At 39.0% G+C, this 22,500-nt stretch overlaps 1 protein-coding gene across 15 annotated transcripts in view; it reads right to left on the bottom strand.

Annotated features, from left to right (window-relative positions):
- The window catches only part of CEP120 (centrosomal protein 120), a 63,599-nt gene extending 41,537 nt beyond the window's left edge, over nt 1–22,062 (bottom strand). For 4 of the 15 annotated variants that reach the window (XM_081054529.1, XM_081054539.1, XM_081054540.1 and 1 more), the window contains exons 1-8: nt 21,866–22,000; nt 21,513–21,590; nt 16,160–16,316; nt 14,396–14,510; nt 11,790–11,931; nt 10,199–10,347; nt 2,787–2,984; nt 885–1,112 (exon numbers count right to left, since the gene is read on the bottom strand). In XM_081054529.1, the coding sequence (XP_080910655.1) occupies nt 885–1,112; nt 2,787–2,984; nt 10,199–10,347; nt 11,790–11,931; nt 14,396–14,510; nt 16,160–16,316; nt 21,513–21,561 (1,038 nt within the window). In that variant the 5' untranslated portion in view covers nt 21,562–21,590; nt 21,866–22,000. Of the gene's footprint in view, nt 1–884; nt 1,113–2,786; nt 2,985–10,198; nt 10,348–11,789; nt 11,932–14,395; nt 14,511–16,159; nt 16,317–21,220; nt 21,358–21,512; nt 21,769–21,842 lie in introns of those variants that run through there. The other 11 variants (XM_081054541.1, XM_081054531.1, XM_081054536.1 and 8 more) reach the window with 10 other exon arrangements.
- Nucleotides 22,063–22,500: the final 438 nt, after the last annotated feature.

Below are 22,500 nucleotides of genomic sequence, written 5' to 3'. Positions count from 1 at the left end.
TTGGATATTCCTAGTCTATTTTTCTTGATAATTTGCAAATTGTCTTATAGCATCTAGGACCAGAAAAAGGAAGATGAACAGGAAGGAAATATATCCAGAGCTAACTACCAAAATGCATCCTAATGAGTAAGAAGGGATACAGGATAAAAGGAGTCAGGTATAAGTGTCCCTGGGAATGGTTATTTCTACCAAGGCAGTATCATGGATGCCTATATTCCTTTAAAAAACAAAACAAACCAGGCATCTAGTGTGATTTTCTTTTTCTCCTTTGCTATACTATCCTTTAAAAATATATGCATATATATTTTTTAAACTCTCACTTCAGGTTTTTTTATCTTTAATTCATAAGCTATATAAAGATCAGTTCTTTAAAAGAATAGGATGCTAAGGTGATTGGGGATATATAAAATCAAAACCCACTGACATTCAAATCAATTCCCATCTCTGTTGCCTAAAGAGAGTATGAGGACTATAAAGCACTTAATGAACCAAGAACCTTATCTTAGCTCAGAGCGAGTCAACCCCCCCAAAAAACACACAATAATTCAGGTTCCCAGAAACTAGGTCTAAAACGAGGTCTTTTCTTTACTGGAGCTCCTTTTCCGCCATAGTCAGTGACTACGAGTTGAGGGCGGGGGAATGGTTTCCACTACATGAGAAGTCTGTACCAAAAGACTGGATACAGTCATTTATAACCCACAGTGGTGGAAGCCACAGAGCTTTTCAGGAAGGTCTTTTCAGAGAAGAGATAGCATATAACATAGGCCATAATTAAGAGTAATGAGTACTTTTATGGTAGGTGACTCTTCCAAAGTTCAATTTGTGTGAGTAATCATGAGCCACAGTGTAGAAGCTGCAGTCGGGGAAGGAGGGTCACTACTTGCCTGGGTGTCCACGCCTTCTCTCTGCAGAGCCACAGAAACTCCCACAGTTGGGGCTAGCTCCACAGGAATAGGGGCAAGCTTTTGTTTGGCTCGGTTTGGAGGGTCAAGGACAAAAGCACCCTCAACTGTGACTGGGCGCTGGCTGATTTCTGCACTGCCCTTTTTCAGTAATCCAGTTAAGGGTATTTCTGTACTTCCAAGTGACTGGTCTCCACAGCAGAGATGGATCTAATATGAAAGGGAAAAATTAAAACAGGGCTCTACGTTTTCTCCCTTCTTGTAAACATATAAACTTAACAAAAAGTTATCAAACGATCCGCAGAAGGCAAGTATAATGCAGGTTATCTTACTGACCAGCAGTGACTTAGTAATCGAGTCTCATACACGATTGTTAAAACTTGATTAGGCACAAAGTTTACCAAGAACTCAATAATATATTCTTTCATTTTTTTCTTTTAGTACTGTTTACACATGTGATCACCCTTTTATTTTTTTCTGTCTCTTTGGTGACCTATGGTTACTGTAATACTTTACTATGCTATTTTATTTACATATATATATGCAAATTGTGTCATGAATACATGAATTTACACAGAAAAATACCTCAAACATTTTTTTTCGATTTCAATTTCAATATTAATTTAAACAGTTCTAAAAAGCAAGTTAATGGATCCAGCCATATTTGGAAATTAAAAACCTAATATAATTTTTTTATTCATCCATAAAACACCGTATTTCTTTCTCTTTTGTTCATTTGCTTCTCATACTTTATAAAATGGTGTTCAATAGTAAAAGGTGAAGGAGAATATCTCTGGGATGGAAAGCACTGTTAATCACTGATAGCTAATCAAAACTTCAACATTACCACCTTTTGTAACAACAAAAAGGTTATTCCAGGTATAAGTTATATACCTCATTTTCCCTTACTATATTGAAGCCTTGGCAAACTTAGCATTCATATGAACAATAAGCAATCACTACATGATAATAGTTTTAGTTCTAATATCAGCAATGACTTGTAACTTAGACTTAATGTTATTAGGTGTGATGATTTTAATGGGCTGTAAAGAAGGAATGTTTATGACTTAAATGTCCATGAGAATCAAACTAATAAGTCAATACCTTTGATAATAATTGCTATATTATATACAGAATAAAATTCAATGTGTTTTTTTCCTACATACTTCATCATTTCATATAGTCTTCAGCTTTCTAAATATCTTGCATTTAGCGAAACCGCCTCTAAAATTTAGTTCTACTAAAATTTCTTTAATTCCTCTTGTCACCTCCCACACAAAATGCAAGACTGACCACTTCACTATAAACAAATGACTACCTAATGGTATATTTCACTACCCTGTTTCAGGCTCATTTAAAGCAATTGTAATACAAAATAGAATAGTGATTCTCACTAGGTAAGGTTCACTTTTAAACAGTCTAAATTAAAATTAGTTTGTAAAAAATACTCAATTCAATGGCAGGTTTTAGAAAATTGTGTTTTCTTTTTGAAAATTGTGTTCTCTCTTTGCTTGTAATAGCAATAAGGAATATAAATTCTGAAATCTGAAATGTGATCTGTGTTCCTATAGCTACTATCCCCACTAACAATAATGAAACCTTCCTTGTGTCCATGGATTTAGGGTCCAGGTACAACTTTTCTTTTTATTATAAAGGACTGATAACTGACATACCTCTTTTCACATTAACTGGGTTAAGGAGGTATACCTCTTAAAATTCTGAAGTAACTGTTATGCTATGACTTTACAACTCAGGATAATTTCTAAAAAAATTAAAAGATGTGATAGAAAGAAGACCTCCAGCACTGAAATAAGATAGTTCAGGTACTTCTCTAATGCTTAAAAAAATAATCTCTAATAAAAACAAATTTTCTGCATGACTTACCTGTAGTTTAGGCTGAAGGGCCAGGTAAACACGAAGAATTTCTACACTGCTACGTATTCGAACAGACGCTCTCTCTGGCTCAAAGTTTGGGTTGATCAAATCATTGAAGGGTTCATTTGTAACATCATTTCCCAGTAAAGAATAGTAAAAGAAAAACTCAGGCTGTCTTTCTGGAAGTTTCATGGTACATGGAATTAACTAAACATTTAAGGAAGGGGAAAAAAAAATATTACTTCGTAAACCACTAAACATGCTTATTAGTATCTGATGAACTCCAAAAACATTTGCAAAAACATTAATAATTTTTTTGTCAAGTCTTAAAAGTCAATCACTCAAAATCTCTCATTCTCTGCCAAATTAATACCAAATTACTAGTTTGATTAATTTTTTAAAGTTTGTGTTAGAAAAGCACAAAGAGATTAAAATATTTTTAGTTTTATGTTGTTTTAAAGTTTACATTTCATTCAACAGGTCCATGAATAAAAACACAAAAGTTCTTTTCGAAGAAAATAATCAAGTGTTGTAAACTGAGCTTTCCTTATTTCCACATAATTTATACAATCTAATCCTCATTCTGCCATCCTCTTCTTAAATGAGAGGTTTTTCAAAAATCATAATCCAGGCTGTTTAATATAACATCTTAATCCAGGCTTTTGAAAAAAAGCTTTAGCCGTGCTGTCAAAATTTGGAGACCTATAAATTAACAGTTGTCAAAGGATGCCTTCTGTACTAGGAGTGTCACTTTTCCAAGCTGGTCACATATGATGAAGACATGGGATTCTTGTTCCAGAAAATATAAACTATGTTCTAACAAAAACTTAATGTTTGCTAGAACATTGTTAAAAATATAATAAACTATAAACAACTGATACGTTTGTCAATAGGCTTAAATATAGTATAGTACTCAGTGTCTGCTAAATAATGATATATTGACATGAAAGTTACCTGAGATATACTACTAGGTTAAAAAATAGTTATAAGACAGTATAGTTTGTGAAAAAACAAAAGTGCAATCACTGCTTAGATTAACACAGATAAAATGAATACAATTTACTTCATGTACTGAGCACCTAGTAAATATTCAAGTTATTTATCTTAGGTAAAGTATAAAGTAAAACAGGCAGTCAAAATGGCAGGGTAGCTAAACTCTGTGCTTGCCCCCTTCCGTGACCACATCAAATGTACAACTAAAGTACAGAACAATCACCGTTGAGAACCACCTGAAGACTACTGACCAGAATTACTATAACTGAGGATATAAAGAAGCCATTTCGAGACTCGTAGGACGAGCAGACATGGGAAACAGGCTGGTCCCACACACACGTGTGGTGATTAAAAATCAGGATATCTTGTCTGCAGAGGTCCCACCTGAGAGGGAGGGGTTCCAGCCCCACACCGGGCTCCCCAACCCGGGGCACCAGTGCCAGAGGGAGCAGTCCCCATAACATCTGGCTGGAAAACCAGCAAGGACTGTATTCAAGAAAGACAACAGACTGCTATAGACCTTGGTGCTGCAAGACTTAAAGGGCCCACGCACAGATTCACATGATTCACCTGCTCTGAGCTCCACTGCTGGAGCAGCAGCATGAAAAGCTCCGGGGACATACAGGGAGGAATTAAACTCACCAGCTTCAGGGCGAGGGCTAGAGGGGCAGGAGTCAGAGCAGGTCTCTCCAGAGAAGGAAGTGTTGGCAGATGCTACTGTTCTTTTGTTAAGCCCTCTCCGCCACACCACACAACCTGCAGGCGCAGGTAGGCACCAAATCTGAGCTCTCCATTAACCTGGCTAACACCATCAGCCCTACCCTGGTGATTCCCTGGGACCCCCACCTCACCCAATTGCATACCCAGCCCGAAACTTTTTTCAGCAGCTTTCCCACACAAACAGCTTGCCTTGGCTCGTGCTGTGGACTTCCTTAAAACCTCTCAAAGGTACACAAACCCCCAACAAGTAACAATGAGCCTTGGCATACCTGGTACCTCTTGTAAGCAGCACCAAGTCTAGCACTAGTGGCAGCCAGCCTCAGTTTACAGCACAGCCTCTCCCAAGTGCCTTCAAGCCCTTCAGAGGTGGTAACCAACAGCAAATACTTTGTAGCTCCTACCAGGTGGCCTGGGCTGGGCAAAGGCAGTGATTGACCTTACCTGTAGCAGAACACTTTCAAAAGGCCCCAGAACCAACAAGCTCAGTGGGTGGCTTCAGACCACACCAGAGCACCACCCAACCAGCTCCAAAAATGACATACCCAAAGGGTAGAAGTGGCAGGCACCAATACCCTACTAAAGTGAATCTTGATCTGTGGGGTCAGCCTTCCCACCCCACAACAACTCGTGTGCTGTAGTCATGGCCAGTCCTCACAGCCAGTCAACATGTAGTTCAATCCCACCCACTGACATGCCAACTGCAATGAAGGATCCACTACAACAGGAGGGCACACACAACCCAAAGAAGGGATAACCCTAGAGCAGCCAGCTCAGGTGGCCAGGGAGATTGTGCCATTAGGCCCACAGGATACCCATGACATAAGGCCACCTGTTAAGACTGGAAGACATAGCTGATCTACCTAATATAGAGAAATAGACACAAGGAGTCAGCTAAAATGAGAAGACAAAAAGACACGTCTCAAATGAAAAAACAGGACAAAACCCCAGAAAAACAACTAAACAAAATGCAGACAAGCAATCTACCAGGTACAGAGTTCAAAACACTGGTTATAAGGATGCTCAATGAACTTAGAGGAAGAATAGATTAACTCAGTGAGAACTTACACAAAGAGATAAAAATCATTTAAAAAGAACCAGTCAGAAATGAAGAACATAATAATTGAAATCAAGAATACACTAGAGGGAATCAACAGCAGACAAGATGAAGCAGATGAACAAAGCAGTGATCAGAAAGGTAGCAGAAAACATCCAATAGAAACAACAAAAAGAAAAAAGAATTTTAAAAAATTAGGATAGTTAAAGGGACTTCTAGGACAACAACATTAAGTATACCAACATTCACATCATAGAGGCATCAGAAGGAAAAAGAGAGAGAGCAAGTGAAAGATTAAAGACAAAGAAAGAATCATAAAAGCAGCAAGAGAAAAGCAGTTAGTCACATATAAGGGAGCTCCCATAAGATTGTTCGCTTTTTTCTTAACAGAAACTTTGCAGGCCACAAGGGAATGCCACGAAATATTCAAAGTGATGAAAAGTGAGGACCTACAATCAAGATTACCCTACCTAGCAAAGCTGTCATTTAGAATCAAAGGAGAGATATAGTTTCCCAGACAAGAAAAGCTAAAGGAGAGTTCCTAACCACTACACCAGTATTACAAGAAATGTTAAAGAGACTTCTTGAAGAAGAAGAAGGAGAAGATCAGTAATACAAATCAGAAAATACAGGGAAGAAAAAAAATTCTCCCTGACAAAGGCAAATACTTAATAAAAACAGTGGACTAAATTACAAAGCTAGTGCAAAGTTTAAAAGGCAAAAGTTGGAAAACCATGTGTAACTACAACAATAAATTAAGGAATAAACACAAACACACAAAAGAAGTAAAAAATAATGACAAAAACATAATGTGTTCGAACTTAAGCAACCAACTTAAAATAGATTGCTAAAAACATAGTTTGGAATATATAAAGCACATGGAAACCAGAAACCAAAAATCTATTATAGATATGCAAGAAATAGAGAGAAAGGAATTGGGCGGGGGGCGGAGGGGGGGAATGGATGATAAAGGGGAAAGAATTGAGATGCACAAAAAGGCAGTTGTAAAAAGTGACTGGATATAAAGTACAGCAAAGGGAATATAGTTAATAATATTATAATAACTATGTATGATGTCACATGGGTACTAGACTTACTGGGGTGGTCACTTCTTAAATTATATAAATGCCCAATCTCTATGTTGTACAGCTGAAACATGTTTTGAGAGGCAGTACGTATATACAGTTGTTAAGAACACAAATTCTGGATTAAGACTCCAACCTCTAACCTTGGTTCCATCAATGGCTTTCTGTGAAATTTTGGACAAATTACTAATCACGGTGCCTCCATTTATTTTAGGTTTGTTGGAAGAATCAAAAGAGATATATATGTTTAATTTTACAACTCTGTCTTGCACACAGTTAGCTGTTGCTATGTGAATAAGAAAATGCTTGAGGAAAAAATATACTACACTTAACGATTATTTCTGAGGACTTTAATTAGAGACTTTTGTTTTCTTTTACTTTCTTCCATAATCAGAAAGCAACAAAAATTTTAAGAAATAAAGATGTCCTTTATATATTTCATAGTATATTTAATTCTAAGTAATTCCCACTATGAGAAGAGATTCTTTTCAAATCCTTTATCATCGCTGTAATTAAAAACTTTTTTTACCCTTAACTTTCAATAGTTAAGAAAAGAAGGAAGCACGATTATCAGCATCTAGTCTTCCTGCTCCAAACTCATTCCTCCATTCTATAACTCTATAGTATCATGTTCTAACTCACTGATTTGCATCTGAAAAGCTATGTTCCTTTGTTTATTAATAGATGATTTCTCACATTGCTTTTGACTAGCTTGAAAAGGAAAAACTAAACGGCTAATTTTTTAAATCCTTGGCTTGTCTATAAAAAGTGCAAAAAGCAAACAAGAACTATGAAGCAGTATCAAAAGATGAAAAAACTATGAGGCTTGTTTGTTTGTAAAAATTATTGTAAAATACACACAACAGAAAATTTACCATTTTAACCATTAAAAAGTATACAATTCACTAACATTAAGTACACTCACACTGTTGCACAACCATCACCACTATTTCATTCCAGGACTTTTTAATTATCCAAACAGAAACAGCAGAACCATTAAGCAGTCATTCCCCATTCCCCCCTTTTCTCCAATCCCCGGAAACCAGAAATCTGATTTTTTTCTCTATGAATTTGACCCTTCTGGATATTTTATATAAATGGAATCATACAACACTTCTTTCTTTCACTTAGCATGTTTTCAACATGCATCCATGTTGTAGCAAGTATCGGTATTGATGCCTTTTATAGTTGAATAATATTCTATCGTGTGTATATATATTTTGTTTATCCATTCACCCATTGATGGATATCTGAATTGTTTCTACTTTTTGGTATCATGAATACTATGATACCAAATTCAAATTTGGTATTCAAATATTATGAATATTTGTGTAGAAATTTATTTGAATACCCGTTTTCAATTCTTGTGATATATACTTAGGAGTTAAAAAGTGATGGGTTATATGGTAATTCTGTTAATGTTTTAAGGAACATATGTGACTTCATTTTTAATATAGATAGCAAGCAGCTTACCAGACATCAATCTACTTAAAAAAAAAAAAAAAAAACCTAAACTGAGTGATTTGTCCCAATAAGTCACCTTTATTACCAAAAACTGTATTAGTTTTAGTTGTGGATCCAACAGGTCAATTAGTTCCACAAGCTTTTACCAAACAAATATAGCTTCACACATACAAACTATATGCTAGGTGCATTAGTTATTATACTATCTCATTCTTCATACACATCTGCAAAGTGGTAGTATCATCACTATACAAGTGAGAAAATTCAAGCCTCAGACAGGTTAAGTAAGTTGCCCAAGTGAAAGAAACTTGTAAGTAGTGAGAATGAGATTCCAGCTCAAATCCATTACTGTAAATGCCATAAGAGGCAAGAGAGCACAATATTGGAACAAAAGAATGTGAAAAGTGACCATCTGACCTGAAATACCTGGCCCATTTACAAGCTGTAAAACCTTTCTGAAATTTGGTTTCATCTTGCAAATGAAAATAATAATCCCTTAAAGTTGTGGTAGGATTAAATGCAACATATGCAAAGTAGATGGCAAGATGCCTAGTTCACAGAAATAACACAGGATTGTAAATAGTAACAATTACGCCTCCGTAGGGAGTTGAAAATATTAAAAATGAAGTGACAATTTAAAATGCTTTGCAGGTATTTATTAGCACAGCAAAAGTACAGTAGACTTACTATACTATCTACTGTATAGATAACTGTATACTATACTATACTATAACTGTATAGATAGTATACAGTTGTGTTCTGATATGTTTAATAAAAAGCTAGTGGACACTGGCTTTGCCCTCAATCACAAAGGCATGCGATGCTAGGCAATCCACAAGCAGAGATTTATGAAAAGAACAAAATAAGGAAATTGAGGGAGAAAGACAAAAGTACAAAGTGTCAATGAGGAAATGATAGTACCCAATTAGGAGAGAAAGAGTAAAGCTCAAAGAATACATATATTAAAAGTGCTTTTTGTAGTGGGCGTGAACTCAGTGTGACCAAGTTAAATATATTTAAGAAAAATATTTACCTGATAAATCTTACAAGTCAGATAAATATCTGGTCACTAACCCACATTCACTTGTAAATGTGGATTATGTGGGAATCTTGTACCTCTAAGAAAATGAATAGTCTGATAAAAATTTTAGAGTTTTAAGCCATAGTCTCCATTTTTGAAAATATTAATTTAGTTCAGCTGCTACAGACCAACATAATTGCAAGAAAACTAGACTTGATCTGTGAAGGACAATAGAATAACAGCTAATTTTGTGTTGAGCCATTTCGGGGAAGAGGCAATCCACCATGGGCCCTGAGCATCCCTACACAGGCTTGCTGACTGTATCAAGACTCTAAGTCCCTGACCGCTTACCCAGGCCATTTCCTAGGGTTGTCTCCGCAGCTGGTAACCTTCCGGACAAAGACCAGGACTGCTGACAATAAAAGTGGTGTGTTCCCCAATTTCTGTGCTCCTCAGCTATGACGCAAACTCACTGCACGCAGAGCTACCATCTGGGCCCACTGTGTCACCTCCATGGGACATGGGGTTAAAGGAACTGAAGGAAATACACCGATATTCATGTTGCTTGCTGTGTTGAGTAATACAGTCCTTTGTCTCTGACCCAAGAAACTTGTATCTTCTGGCAGCATCCAAGCAACAGTAACAGGCTAATCTGCTAGTTTGTAAATAAGATAAAAGGTAAAATCTAATCTCAGACCCTACAGCTCTCAAGGTATGACTGAGACAAAGTGTTCCCAACATTGCACACTTCTCCAAAAGGTAAATTAGTCAGTACTTCAAAAAACATCCTTTCATACCAGTCCTTACAATGCCCTGCAGTACAATGGGAAACTATGTTTATGATGTTCATTCTTCTAAATTCTGAGAGATTTCATTTCTTCTCTTATTACCAAGATAATCAGAATTTATTCTTCTCCTAGAGCAAAAATGTTTTCTGATATGAAAGGAAACACTTTTCTAAATTATTTTTAAAAAGTAAAAAAAGTCTACTTGTAAAACGTTGTAACACCTGAAAGGCAGATTTGAAAAATAAAATTCAATTTTCTAGTTCTTTGTGATTCACTAATCTGAGGGCAAGTCTCACCTGCTCCAACTGGGTGGCGAATGCTATGGTCACCGACATAACAAAGAAGTCGGTACAAGAGTCTGCTGGTCCGATCTGATGGTAGCCTCCCTCCTCATTCAGCACTGCCACGATGTCCTTGGGCTCAAGTCCAGAGAGGCTGGCAGGTACTTTGTGGAGAAAAACACAATTAAACTACATTGCAGTTTGCCATAAACCATTATAAGAATTGGGAAAGTTGCTTATGTTTTTTTTATTTGCTTGGCCGTTTTCATGGATACAGTTAATATTTCATTAAGATTTCCAGTGATTTTTTTTTATATATAACCACCATTTTCTCTCTGCATATAAAAGCCACATTTTGAAATAACATTTTTAAAACTTCAGTTTAATAAACCACATAGAAAAGGCATCACAGATTTCCTGAAGGAAGTGAATCTAAACTGGGAACTGAAAAATAAGCAAGATTTGGCTAAAAAGAGGAAGGTGACTGAATAGAGATTGAGGGAGTGAAGAGTGTTTTAGGGAGAAGGAACAATATTTGCAAAGGCACAGAAGCAAGAGAAAGCATGAGGTTAGACTGAAATAGGTGTGATGTGCTGGATCACAGATGGAGGACTGACAAACAGAAAGAGAAGAGGCTGGAAGGATAAGCAGAGGCCATACCACAAGGGGTCTTCTTGAACGCCATGTTAAAACATTTGGGTATTTCCCTAAGAATAACAGAAAACCATGAAACAACTCTGAGAACTGATATAATCAAATAGGCTTCAGTATGAAGAGAATGGAGATGGACAGGGCTTTTCAAATTGATGAAGGAGAAAAACCAAAACTACACAGAACTAAAATGGACAAAATTCATGATAGGGCGCATGCAGGAAAGTGAGCATAGTCCACGTTGGTAGGTATGGACTAGTATAACCTTTTGGAGGGTAATGTCAGGGCTTATCAAAATTGTATACACGCGTACCCTACAAACACGTAATTCTTCTTGACTCCTCCAGGATATAAACCTGAAGAAATAAGCTTTCTGAAGTAATGACTACAAATAGCCCAATGGCTAAGAGCAGATTCTAGCATCACACAGAAGCAGGTTCCAATTCCAGATCTGCCATTTACTAGTTGTATGGGGAACTATGATCTATTTTAGTCTCCATGTCTTCTTTTGCAAAGCTTTTAGTGTTGAGAAGATCAAATTAAATAATAAAAGTAATGCACTTAGCACAGTATCTGATAATTATGCACTTTAATAAAGGTGGTCAGCAGAGCTTGAAAGTCAAAATAATAATTGTGACAGGTCTCTCACTGTCAGAGAAGGGAGTTACAAGTACGGAAATTTTCCCAAATAGCAATTTTTTTAAAATGATACAAAATTCTACTTTCTTCTGTTATGTATAAAATAAAGAAAATCTTTCCCAATTTCTAAGTTTTGTAAACAAAAGCTAAGAGCAACAAGTGCTGCATGTGAAACAATGTCACATTTGTTTGATACACTGGAGTAAAATCAGTTTACATTCCTGCATGTATCTCCCTAAATACCCTGCCACCCCCCCTAAAGTTCTACCCACAGATACAACTTTTCAGAGAATGTCCTTAGAAATGACGCACAAACCTTTTCCATCTCGAGGGGGAGCTCCCTTTGCTTTAAAACTATCCACTGGTGCCTTTGAATCTGTTTCCAAAGCAATGCTTATCTGTATCTCAGACTTGAACTTGGTGTATTTATTACTCAGTAATGGGTACCATTTTGGTGCCTGGAGATTGACAATAAAACAACAAAACACCTTAACAGATAATAGGAAATAAATAGTAATGGGAAATGTTCTGTAAGGTTCTAACTATATTTCCTATAGTTTCTCAGTACTTTCTCCTCTTTTAATATTTTTTTTCCACATTTTCCTCAAAAGAAATTAATCCTGCTTAGGAAGCTAACTGAATTTCCTCTTGAAGTAGAAGTTTAGTATGTCTTCTGTGCTCCTATTCCTACACTTTAACAAGTAATGTGTTAAAGAGAAGAAAACAATACATTTTTTTCTATTTTTACTGTATGTACCCAATCTCACTTCATCCCATAAAAAAACAGAAAAGACCAATTTTCCATTTCCATAACCCCTAATTTTTCACTTTTTCTCTTATACCTTTTCTGCCTGCCACATTTCTGCTTTGTTCTATTTATATCCAATGAGGAAAAGAAAAGCTTCATGTTTATAAAAACAGTAACAAAATCTAAGTTCGGGGTTCTGAGCCATGTACTTGACTGTTATTGAAATATAAAGGCTTTCTCACAGAACCTCCAAAATTCTAGTACCCAAACCAGCCTTCAAAATCTCATGGCCCAACACCATGTTTATCATTACTGCAGGAACCACTGGTCAGCAAGGGCACCATTTCGATACCTGGAAACAGCATTCTTAGTCTGACCACTGTTGTATAAAGGCATAGTAACAGGTGCTTATACTAATCAAAACCAAAAACTGCTGTTCTATATACGAGTTCTGTTTGATAAGAAAAATAGGATTAACTAGGCCACAGGTTTAAAAAAATTCACAACCAAGTGTTTTTTTTAAAGCAAAACTTCCTAACTTGTTGTGTTCCTTTTGTTATACTTATGACAAAATGTATTTGTTTGTCGTTATACTTATTTTCTAATTTTAAGCATAAGCCTGAAAAAAATATTCTTATTACTTGCAGATTTTATGATATATTTCTGTTATGTAGCTTAGAAAAATAAATCTGGATTTTTCTATGTTTCCATTTATTTACAGAAAATCAAACTATTCTTAATATAAAAGATTCTACCAGCCAACTTCAAATATTTCTCCTGGCAAACAGAAAAGAATTAAGTAAGAGAACAATTGGTTTTCCTCAAACTAGTGTAATTTTGAAACATTTTTCCTTAACTTTGATCACAAATATGATGACAAACTGTCAAAAAGGATGAGACAAAGGAAAAAAGAATGCCAAGCGTATTTAGAGGCAGTCTCTCCATTGCCCAGGCATTCCTCTCAGATATCCTCCTTCTAAGAGGATTTACCGAAGCGACTGCAACAGAAGTGTCTTCTAGACACTTGCAAGTTGCAGCAGAGAAGTTGGGTAAGAGAAACATGAGGAGCACAAAAAAAAAGAAATCCTTTTTGGGGACCTAGGAACAAATCGGTGATGAGTACCCAAGGATTGGGGATAAACAAGTCTTCTTTTAAAGCATTTTAAAATTTCAGTTTCTTTTGAATGATTCCAAATTTGGGCCCGGCTGACTGGCTAATTTGCAAATACTACTGTTGTCAGCCGCAAGCATCTTAGTAACAGATATACTCTTCACAGAATTCAACTTATGGTTCAAATCAAGAATAGAGAACTTTAAAAGACATTAATTTTTAAAATTCATTTCCTTAAAAAAATTGTGACAAAGATATCAAGAAAAACTAAAAGTAAGCCATGTCTAAAGTCAATAATGTACAAAAAGGTGGGAAGATACTCCAAATGACATAAACATTTTCAATAACAAAAGCACTAACACAGGAATCAGGACCCTGAGTTGCTTCCCTTCCTTCCTTCCCTCCATCCTTTTCCTGTGTGTGGGTGCCGGGGCGGGGGGGGGGGGGGGGGGAGGTGGAAAGGGGGGAAAGACTGCTATTTACATAAAGCACATTTCTATAAGTTCACTTACTCTCACTACTATGTACCAAACGCAAGGAGCAGGAAGCAGGGAAACCAATTAGAAGGCTACTATGATAGCCAAGGTAAGAAATGATGGTGGCTTTGGTTCAGCAGGGAAAATGCAGAATAGTAGATGAATCAGGAGGGGAAAATACCAATTGGAAAGGGTGGCTATGGAGGCAGGAAGAGTGAGGTGTCAAGGAAGACTTCTATATTTTTAGCTTGTATAACTATAAGGAGAGTGGGGACCATTCCCTGAAGCAAGGAACACTAGGCGAGGACCTTTGAAAGCCAAGCCCAGGAGTTGCACGTGCTAAGCTTGTTTACAGCAACCTGGACGTAGGTGTGAGCTCAAGAGAAATTTCTTTGAGAAAGATACTTCTAGGTCAAAGAAATGATTAGAAGGTCAGGATTTTCTATACCCAATTCATAAACTAAAACATAAGAACTTCCATATTGGCTGAATCCCGTGATACCCCAGGTCCTTTCCATCAATCGGATATATAATGAAAACATTCAACTATCTAGTATAATCAGTAACAAACATCAAAAGGGCAGTACCTGCTTTGTCTCTTGAGCAGTCCTTAAGTCTAGAAGAATGTAACCTATAGTTTCCTTGGCTGAAGATACAGGATCCAAGGCAAAACACTGGAGTTTGATAGGAGTACGCTGTAGCCTGTAACAGAACAATTTATGTAATAAATAAAATAGCTTTTACGTAATAGTAAACTTTCTATTACCCTGGAAAAAGCTGCCTACTACTTTCAAAACAACTACAATTTTGTTGGATAACAGATATCTATTCCATATTTTCTGAAAAACTTTTCAAGTGGCAAAAATTATTCATTATATCTACTTATAGCTATATCAACTAAGTACACTGTAACGTACTTGTACAAAACATGTCAAAAATCTGTCTCTCTCATTTAAGAGGCTGTCATCTAGGTCAATGTTTCTCAAGTTTCTGTAACATACAGAACTCTTCTAAGTCAAAAACTACCATGAGCCCTTAAGATTTATTTTAAATTGTTTTTCTTATACTGTCACACACACAAAACTACAAATACACATTCATGCTCACAGCTCTTTTTGTAGTTAAAAACAGAAATAAACTAAGAAATTAAGTACCGTAAAATCATAAACTATTAAAATTAATAATAATTTAATGTAACACATGACAATGTTCTGTAAGCATGACCTTGACTGGTGGTATAGCTTGGGTTCTTTTGAGTCTGGAACCCCTATACTGGCTCTTGTAGTAAGCTGATTAGATTTTGCCATCACTTTTATCTAGTAGAATAACTACGAAACTTGCACTTGGCACAAAAATCATCATTTATATATTCCATTTATCTGTGTTATTTTCTTAACTTACTAATTTAGAGTGGAACCCCTGGGCAATAACACAACTGTACCCACCACCACCACCGATGCAGGCACTAACATCTCTGATCGGCTCTGTCTAGGCATATACTCCAGAAGCCACTTGAAAGAATACAAAATTCTAATATTCTCTAAGAATTTAATACCCTTACAGATAAATCCATGGAATGATCTACCCATAAAAGAAAATTAATTTTTCCTTGCTCTCATTTTTTTAACTTTGCATTTTGATTTGATTTGGCATTCAGAAAGAGCAAATACTAAAGTAATTCTGTGCTTCCCAGAAGGAAATATATTTTCAATCCTTTTTAAAATGATAGCATCAGTGTTCTTGCCTGCTTTTGGTCATCAGAGTTCATGAAATAAATAAGAGGCTATTACTTTAAGTCTGCTTTATATACTAATAAAGTGTTTAAATGTTTAAAATCAAGTGAAAATTAGAAAGAGTCCCTTATATAATTATACTGCATATATATATCTATATCCCTTTGGTAAGCCAGGTAAAATATAAATGAATTAATAGAAATTACAATGAAGTCCAAAGCATATAATGGCTAACCATTTAATATTGGTTAGGCATTATTATAGGACTTCCAGGACAGAATATCTATTCTCTCATACATTAGCGGGGGAAAAAGCTAGGGGAAGTGACTAAAAGCTCTGGAGTTGTACTACCATTATCCAGCTGACTGACTTTGGGCAAGTTACTTAACCTCTTAGGCCTCAGTTTTCTCATCTGTAACATGGGGGAAATAATACCTACTTCATAGGTTTGTTCCAATTTTTAAAGGAATTATTGTTGCAAAGGACTTGCAAAATTTTCTGGCACATTAAAAAGCAGTCAACAAATATTATTATTATCACTATACTCTAATGAGATACATAAATTTATTTATTCATAACAGCCTAAAAAGAACATAACAAATTGAAAATAACAGTCACCTATGTTGATGGAGTGCTTTCCTGTCAATTTCCCAGGCTAACTCGGTAGCAAATTCTGGTTGGTCGGTATGGTCCACAGGATCAGTAGCCAACTGTTCTCCATCAAACTTGGCTTCTACTATAAGCATATGCTTTGGACGTTTGGGGAAATGGTGACCTGGAGTAACAGACTATACAAGTTAATCAGAAGTACACAAAAATCAAATACAACCATTTAGGATGTATTTTAAAAACTGACATACAGAGGGTGCCAAAAAAATGTACACACATTTTAAGAAAGGAAAAACCTATTAAAATTGTAATACTCAATATAGACCGATAACAAAAAATGAATACAAGTCACGTTTGACTCCTGCAATTACATGAGGTGCTCAAAGTGGTTACCATCAGCATCCAGACACTTCTGATGATGGTGAACTACTGCTTGAGCAACGTTGACCAAAGTGTCCATTTGTGTACATGTTTTTGGCACCTCCAGTATGTTGAGAGGTTGACTTACCATATAATCCACAAACAACCTTGCTAACACATGTTCATGTATACACTCAAATTCACGATTCATAAGAAACACGAATTATACTGAAAGCTATAATTTGTAAATTAGTGCTTCTCAAATATTAATGTTCTAATTTCAAATATTAATGTAAAAATACTCTTTTTACACATATTAATCACCTAGGGCCCCTGCATATTAACCACCTAGGGCCCCTGTATGACTGTAGGTACTAGTTCAGCAGCTCTAGGGTGCCCTTGAGAGTCTGCATTTCTAACAAGATCACAGGTGGTGTCAATACTGTTGTCCTTGGTTCACACCTTGAGCAGCAATGATCTCAGTAACATTGAAAAAAAGAGTTACAAATGTGATTACACCAAGTTTTAGATATTACCACAACAGTGCTTAATGCAGAACATAGTCATCTGGAGAGTTGGGAAATAATCAAATTAGCAAAAACAAATTTACCTGCATATTAGGTTTCTGGTTAACACAGTTAAGAAAATTTTGCAAATTAGCTGAAGAAAAATAAACACATGTATTCATTCATTCTATTTTTAAGGACAATGTTGTATATTTCCAAGTACTATTAAAATATTCTATTTAGACATCATTTTTCATTGGTACTGCATGACCCAGTGTGGGGACAGAGCCAGGAGTGCAGTTTCCAGGCTCTCGGCCTCACGTGGAAAGGTGCTCACTTGGGTAGTAAATGGCCATCAACTGTGATTGGATGGTCATCAGCTGTGGTTAGTTGGCTGTCAGTTGTAACCAGGGAGTCACTGGCCACTAATAGAATTGCTGTGGCTACGCTAGCAGAAAAATGGGGGCTAGCAAGAAGGTGGTGGCTGAACTAGCAAGCATGGATTGCAGTTAGCACGGCGGAGTGCGGGTTGCAGATTGCAGAGAAGTGGATGGCAAGCTGTGGATAGTGTGGCTCCTGCTTCCTGTGTCTCCAACCCAGCCGCCAACGAAAGTATAGTGGTTTGACTCCCCTGTCTATGGCTCCCTGGGTGTTCCTTTTTGGCCTCACCATATCCTGTGTTCTTATGTGGGGAGCAGGACTAGAGACCCCCCGGACGCCTTGCATGACACCCAGTTCTTTCTTTGTTGACTGAAGGCATATTCAGAGTCAGGTATTACGACAGGTGACAGAATGCAAAGAGTAAAACATAGTACTTTCCCTCAAGGAATGGAAAGTCTAATGGAAAGAAACAAACCTAAAACAATGAAAACAGGAAGCTAAAGAACTAAGGAAGCAGCAGCAAGAATCTTACTGCCAACCTGTTTATACCATGTTTCCCCGAAAATAAGACCTAGCTGGACCATCAGCTCTAATGCATCCTTTGGAACAAAAATTAACATAAGCCCCTGTCGTACAGGAGACCCTGCTCGCTGCGCCATTTGTCACGCGGGGCGGCCTGCGGAGTCTCTGGTCCTGCTCCCCACATAAGAACACAGGATCTGGTGAGGCCAAAAAGGAACACCCACGGAGCCATAGGTAGGGGAGTCATACCACTATATTCTCGCTGGCGTCTGGGGTGAAGACACAGGAAGCAGGAGCCACACTGTCCGCAACCTGCCGTCCTAACTGCAATCCGCGCTTGCCAGCCACCATCTTCTTGCTAGCCCCCATTTTTCTTGCTAGCCACCATTTGCTACTAGCGTAGCCATGGCAGTTATATTAGTGGCCAATGGCTTACTGGTTACAACTGACAGCCAACTAGCCACAGCTAATGGCCATCCAATCACAGTTGATGGCCATTTACTACCTGAGCCAGCACCTTTCCACGTGAGGCTGAGAGCCTGGAAACTGCACTCCTGGCTCTGTCCCCACAGACCCAGTCTTATTTTACTATAATATAAGACCGGGTCTTATCTAACATAATGCAATATAAGACCCGGTCTTATATTAATTTTTGCTCCAAAAGACGCATTAGAGCTGGTTGTCCAGCGAGGTCTTATTATCGGGGACACATGGTAGTACTGGTGAGGGGAACCTTGGCAAGGGGAGTTATAACCACTGTTAATACATCCCTGCTGCTATTCACCCTGGTACAAGCTTGGTTAGGAATTAAGCTAGTCAGAAAGAGCTTGATTGCAAACCTGTAAGTTTCACCTGAGGCTTTCACTGAACCTCCCTAGTAGGAAACTTGCCATATTTGACAGGGCTCTCCCAATTAGCAGTCACAGAGGCTTCTCTGTGGACCTCATTTTCAGCTGCTCTAAAAAAAAAAATCACTAGGTTCCCCAAATGAATTTCACATATGTCAAAAACCCTATGATTTTTCAGACTATCATACCCATAACTATTAAGTTGGTGCAAAAGTCACTGAAGTTTTTGCAATTGTTTTTAACCTTTTAAACTGCAATGACTTTTGCACCAACCTACTATTACCTCCAATAAGCTTGAGAACAGAAGCTATGTAGTGAAGTAAACAGGTGCATGCCTCGTCCCAAAGACAAGGAATACCTGGAGAACAGAAACTCTGTTTTTTTCATCCTTAAAATCCACTACATGGCCCAAATTTGGCTCCTGGTAGAAACCCAATCATTTTCTTTTGAATAAAGGGCATTTCTAGAAGTGCAGTCAAGAAACTGCAAGCCGTTCAATATAATCGAAGAGCTGGGAACATACGAATAGGTGGCAGGACGAGAGATGAGACTGAAAAGGTAGGTGAGCGGTCTACCAAAAAGGGTATGCTATTCTAAGATGTATAGACATTATCCTTTAGGACATCGAATGCTTTTAAGAAAATTAGATTTGCTTTTCAGAAAGTGTACCCTCAGATAGTAATGTGGACAGACGTTTTCTAGAAAAGAAGAAAACATTCATGAAACAGACTATTGAAAAGATTATTCAATAGATTAGATGGATAATGAGGGCCCCAAAGCAGGGCACTCACAATGGAAACCCATTTATGTAAAGTTTATATGAAACACTTGCTGTCATTTTAAAAATAAAATCATTAACACTTGGTGATGATTTGGAAGTGGGAGATGGAGAGGGAATCCAGGAAGAGGAAGACTCCCAGGTTCTTGGCTTGAGGCAACAGCGTGGTTATGATGAATAGAAATGCAAACAAAACAAGGAACAGTTTGGAGGGAGGACCGCGTGCTAGTTTCAGATGTTTGTGGCAACACCTAACTGACATCCCTGATTTCAGGTTCTATTCTCTGCACACTGATACTACTAAATTATACTTGCAAAACACTTTCTCCTACTTAGGAATGTATGCAGCCTCCCTATTATTAACAACATTAAACTATTTGGCTTTCAAGATCCTCCAAGGCCTATTTACTCTATAGTTATACAAGTTTATTTCTCAACACGATATTCCTATATATTCACTTTCCTCTGCCCTGGTCATCTTGCTACCTCTGCAGTGTTCCACCCACCCTGCTCAGGCCCACACCGTCCTGGGTTGTCCAATCGGCTGGAATAACTTTCTTCTAACCTCACCTATATAAAGCTTGCTTACCATTTAAGGCACCTGAGCCATCAACCCCACTCAACCCCAAAACCTATGTTTACAGCGCTTTCACATGTTTTTAACATTATATTGCAACATAGTGTGTCCTGCACATTAACCTGATCTTCCCAAGTTGACAAAACCCAACATCCTTGAAGGGAAAGAGAGTGCCTCATATTTCCATTTCTTCATAGCATCGGGCACAGTTCTAAGTCCAAAAGCTTTTGTTAGCAAAATTACAATGGGATTTCAGTCCTAGGTCTTTAAATAATCAGTATCCTAACAGTTAAAACTGCCCCAACTCTTTATGGCTTCTGGTCATTCTTCTGTTCCAAAACTCAAACAGTAGGTTTGCAATGTTTACTTCCCTCTCAACTCCCAAAAAGTGTCAGATCTCCACAAAATACCTCCCATGTAAAAACAAAACAAAAACCCAGTCATGCCTCTGGCCCACTCAACATGATTCCTTTTTGCATGTTATTCATAACCTATCCTCAGTTTACCTATTAACTCCTATAGCCTCCACTTCCTGCAATCTGCTCTCCCACCACACTGAATTTCAGCATCCCAGAACATGCCTCGCTTTTCCATACCTTAGGTGCCCTTTGGGCCCCCCCTTTGCCCGGAACCCTCTCCCTTTTTTCCGCCTGACAAATTCCTAACCAATCGTTAGGACCCAAATAAATGTCACCTCCTCTGGGAAACCTTCCCTACACAGAGGTACAGGTGGTCATGCCTTCTTCCTTCCCTTCATGAGTGATTTGTTGCCACACTGTCCCTGCTCCACCCGTAGCTTTTAGAACCAGGCAGGACTGTTTTATTCTTACCCTCCCAGCACAGCGCCTGATACTCAGTGAGTCTCCAATAAACCAACGCCCGTCCTTCAACCAACTAAACTTCGAGGCAGGTACAACCCCAGACCCTCTTGACACCCGGGGTCCTGTAAGTCCCCCCCCAAGACTTGGAAAGGCAACGGCCTCCCCAATGCTCTGAAACTGCAGGAAGCGTGTATACGAGCCAAAGGGAAATTCTTGCCCAGGGCTGACCGGGAGGTCGCCGAGCAGAACGTGCTTTGCAGGCACGCGTTCAACTCACCTATGAAAGCCATCGACATGCTGCTTCTGCTGGAAATCGTTTTCTCTCCACTCTCTGGGGCTAAAGCTACTCCCGCTAAATATCACCTAACCTTAATAGCTCGCAGACTCCCTTGAGAGCGTTTTAAATCAATTGCCTAACAGACCTCACTCCGTACCACTTGGCACAAGCCTTTGGGGACCTAAACAGCAACGATGACAAGGGTCTTCAGGTGCACCGAGCCGCGTTCCCACGCCCCGCTTATAATCCAGGAAGCAGCGGCAGCTGCAGAAGCAAGTCCCGGGCCGCTCACCTTCCAGGATGGACACGACGACGAGCAGCTGGTCGGACTTGGAGACCATGGTCGCGGTCTGCGGCCCGCAGGCGGGGTCTGCTGGGGGGGAGGGGGGGGAGAGGGGCCCGGGTGATTTTCGGGGAGCCCGTGACGTCCGGCGGGGCTGGCGGCGGGGCGCCCACCGGCCGATCCCGGCTCCCGACGTGCGGACCCCGCGCTGCGGCCCGGTCCCGCCGCCTCCTGCAGCGCGCCCGGCTCCCCTGGCGCGGGCCGCCAGCCCAGCTCCTAACCCAGCCGGGACTCAAGGAAAAAGCCGCCCGCCCCCCGGCCCAGCCCGTCTGCAGGTACCGGCGCGCCCGCCGCCTGAGGACCTTTTGCCGCCGGCGCAGCTGCTTTTCAAACGCCCGCCCGGGCAGCCGCAGCGGCCGCCGCCGCGCCCCGCTTCCGCCTAGCAACCAGGCCCGCAGGCCCAGCGGCCTGGGAAGACTGGAGGACAAAGGGTGATAGAGACCAGGGCGGTGGAGGATAGAACGCCCCTCCGCCTGCTTTGCCTCCTGCCCTTTCACGCTTCCTTCCAGAACCTTAGGGCGAAGACTAGGCCATTACCTCACAGCGCCCCCTACTGGCCGGACGGGGGAAGGCGGGCGAGTTGATGGGAACCAGCTGCGCAGGCGCACTGCTGCAGTACACGCTTCCTGAAGTTCCCCTAAAAGGAGGGAGCTTAGTTAATTCTCTGCTTTGTGCCCCAGACGCAACCTGGGAAATATGTCAATAGAGATTTTTTTTAAAAAGGCTAACTCCGTGGAGGTCCCAGTGTCGGCCCTGCTTAAAAATCAAATCACAAAAAAAAATAATAATAACTGAAGTCTGAACTCTAAAATCTCTCAATTGTCCTGGCGGGGCACCTCACATGTGTACGCATCAAAAACAAGTAGCGTCAATACGGTAATTACTGTAACTGTTGGTGGTGACGTAAGCTCTCCAAGAATTTCCTGTGCAGCAGAAA

Source organism: Rhinolophus hipposideros (assembly GCF_964194185.1).
Source record: "Rhinolophus hipposideros genome assembly, chromosome: 7".
Lineage (NCBI taxonomy): Eukaryota > Metazoa > Chordata > Mammalia > Chiroptera > Rhinolophidae > Rhinolophus > Rhinolophus hipposideros.
Note: the sequence above shows the minus strand (reverse complement) of the source record. Positions and strands in the feature narration are given on the sequence as shown.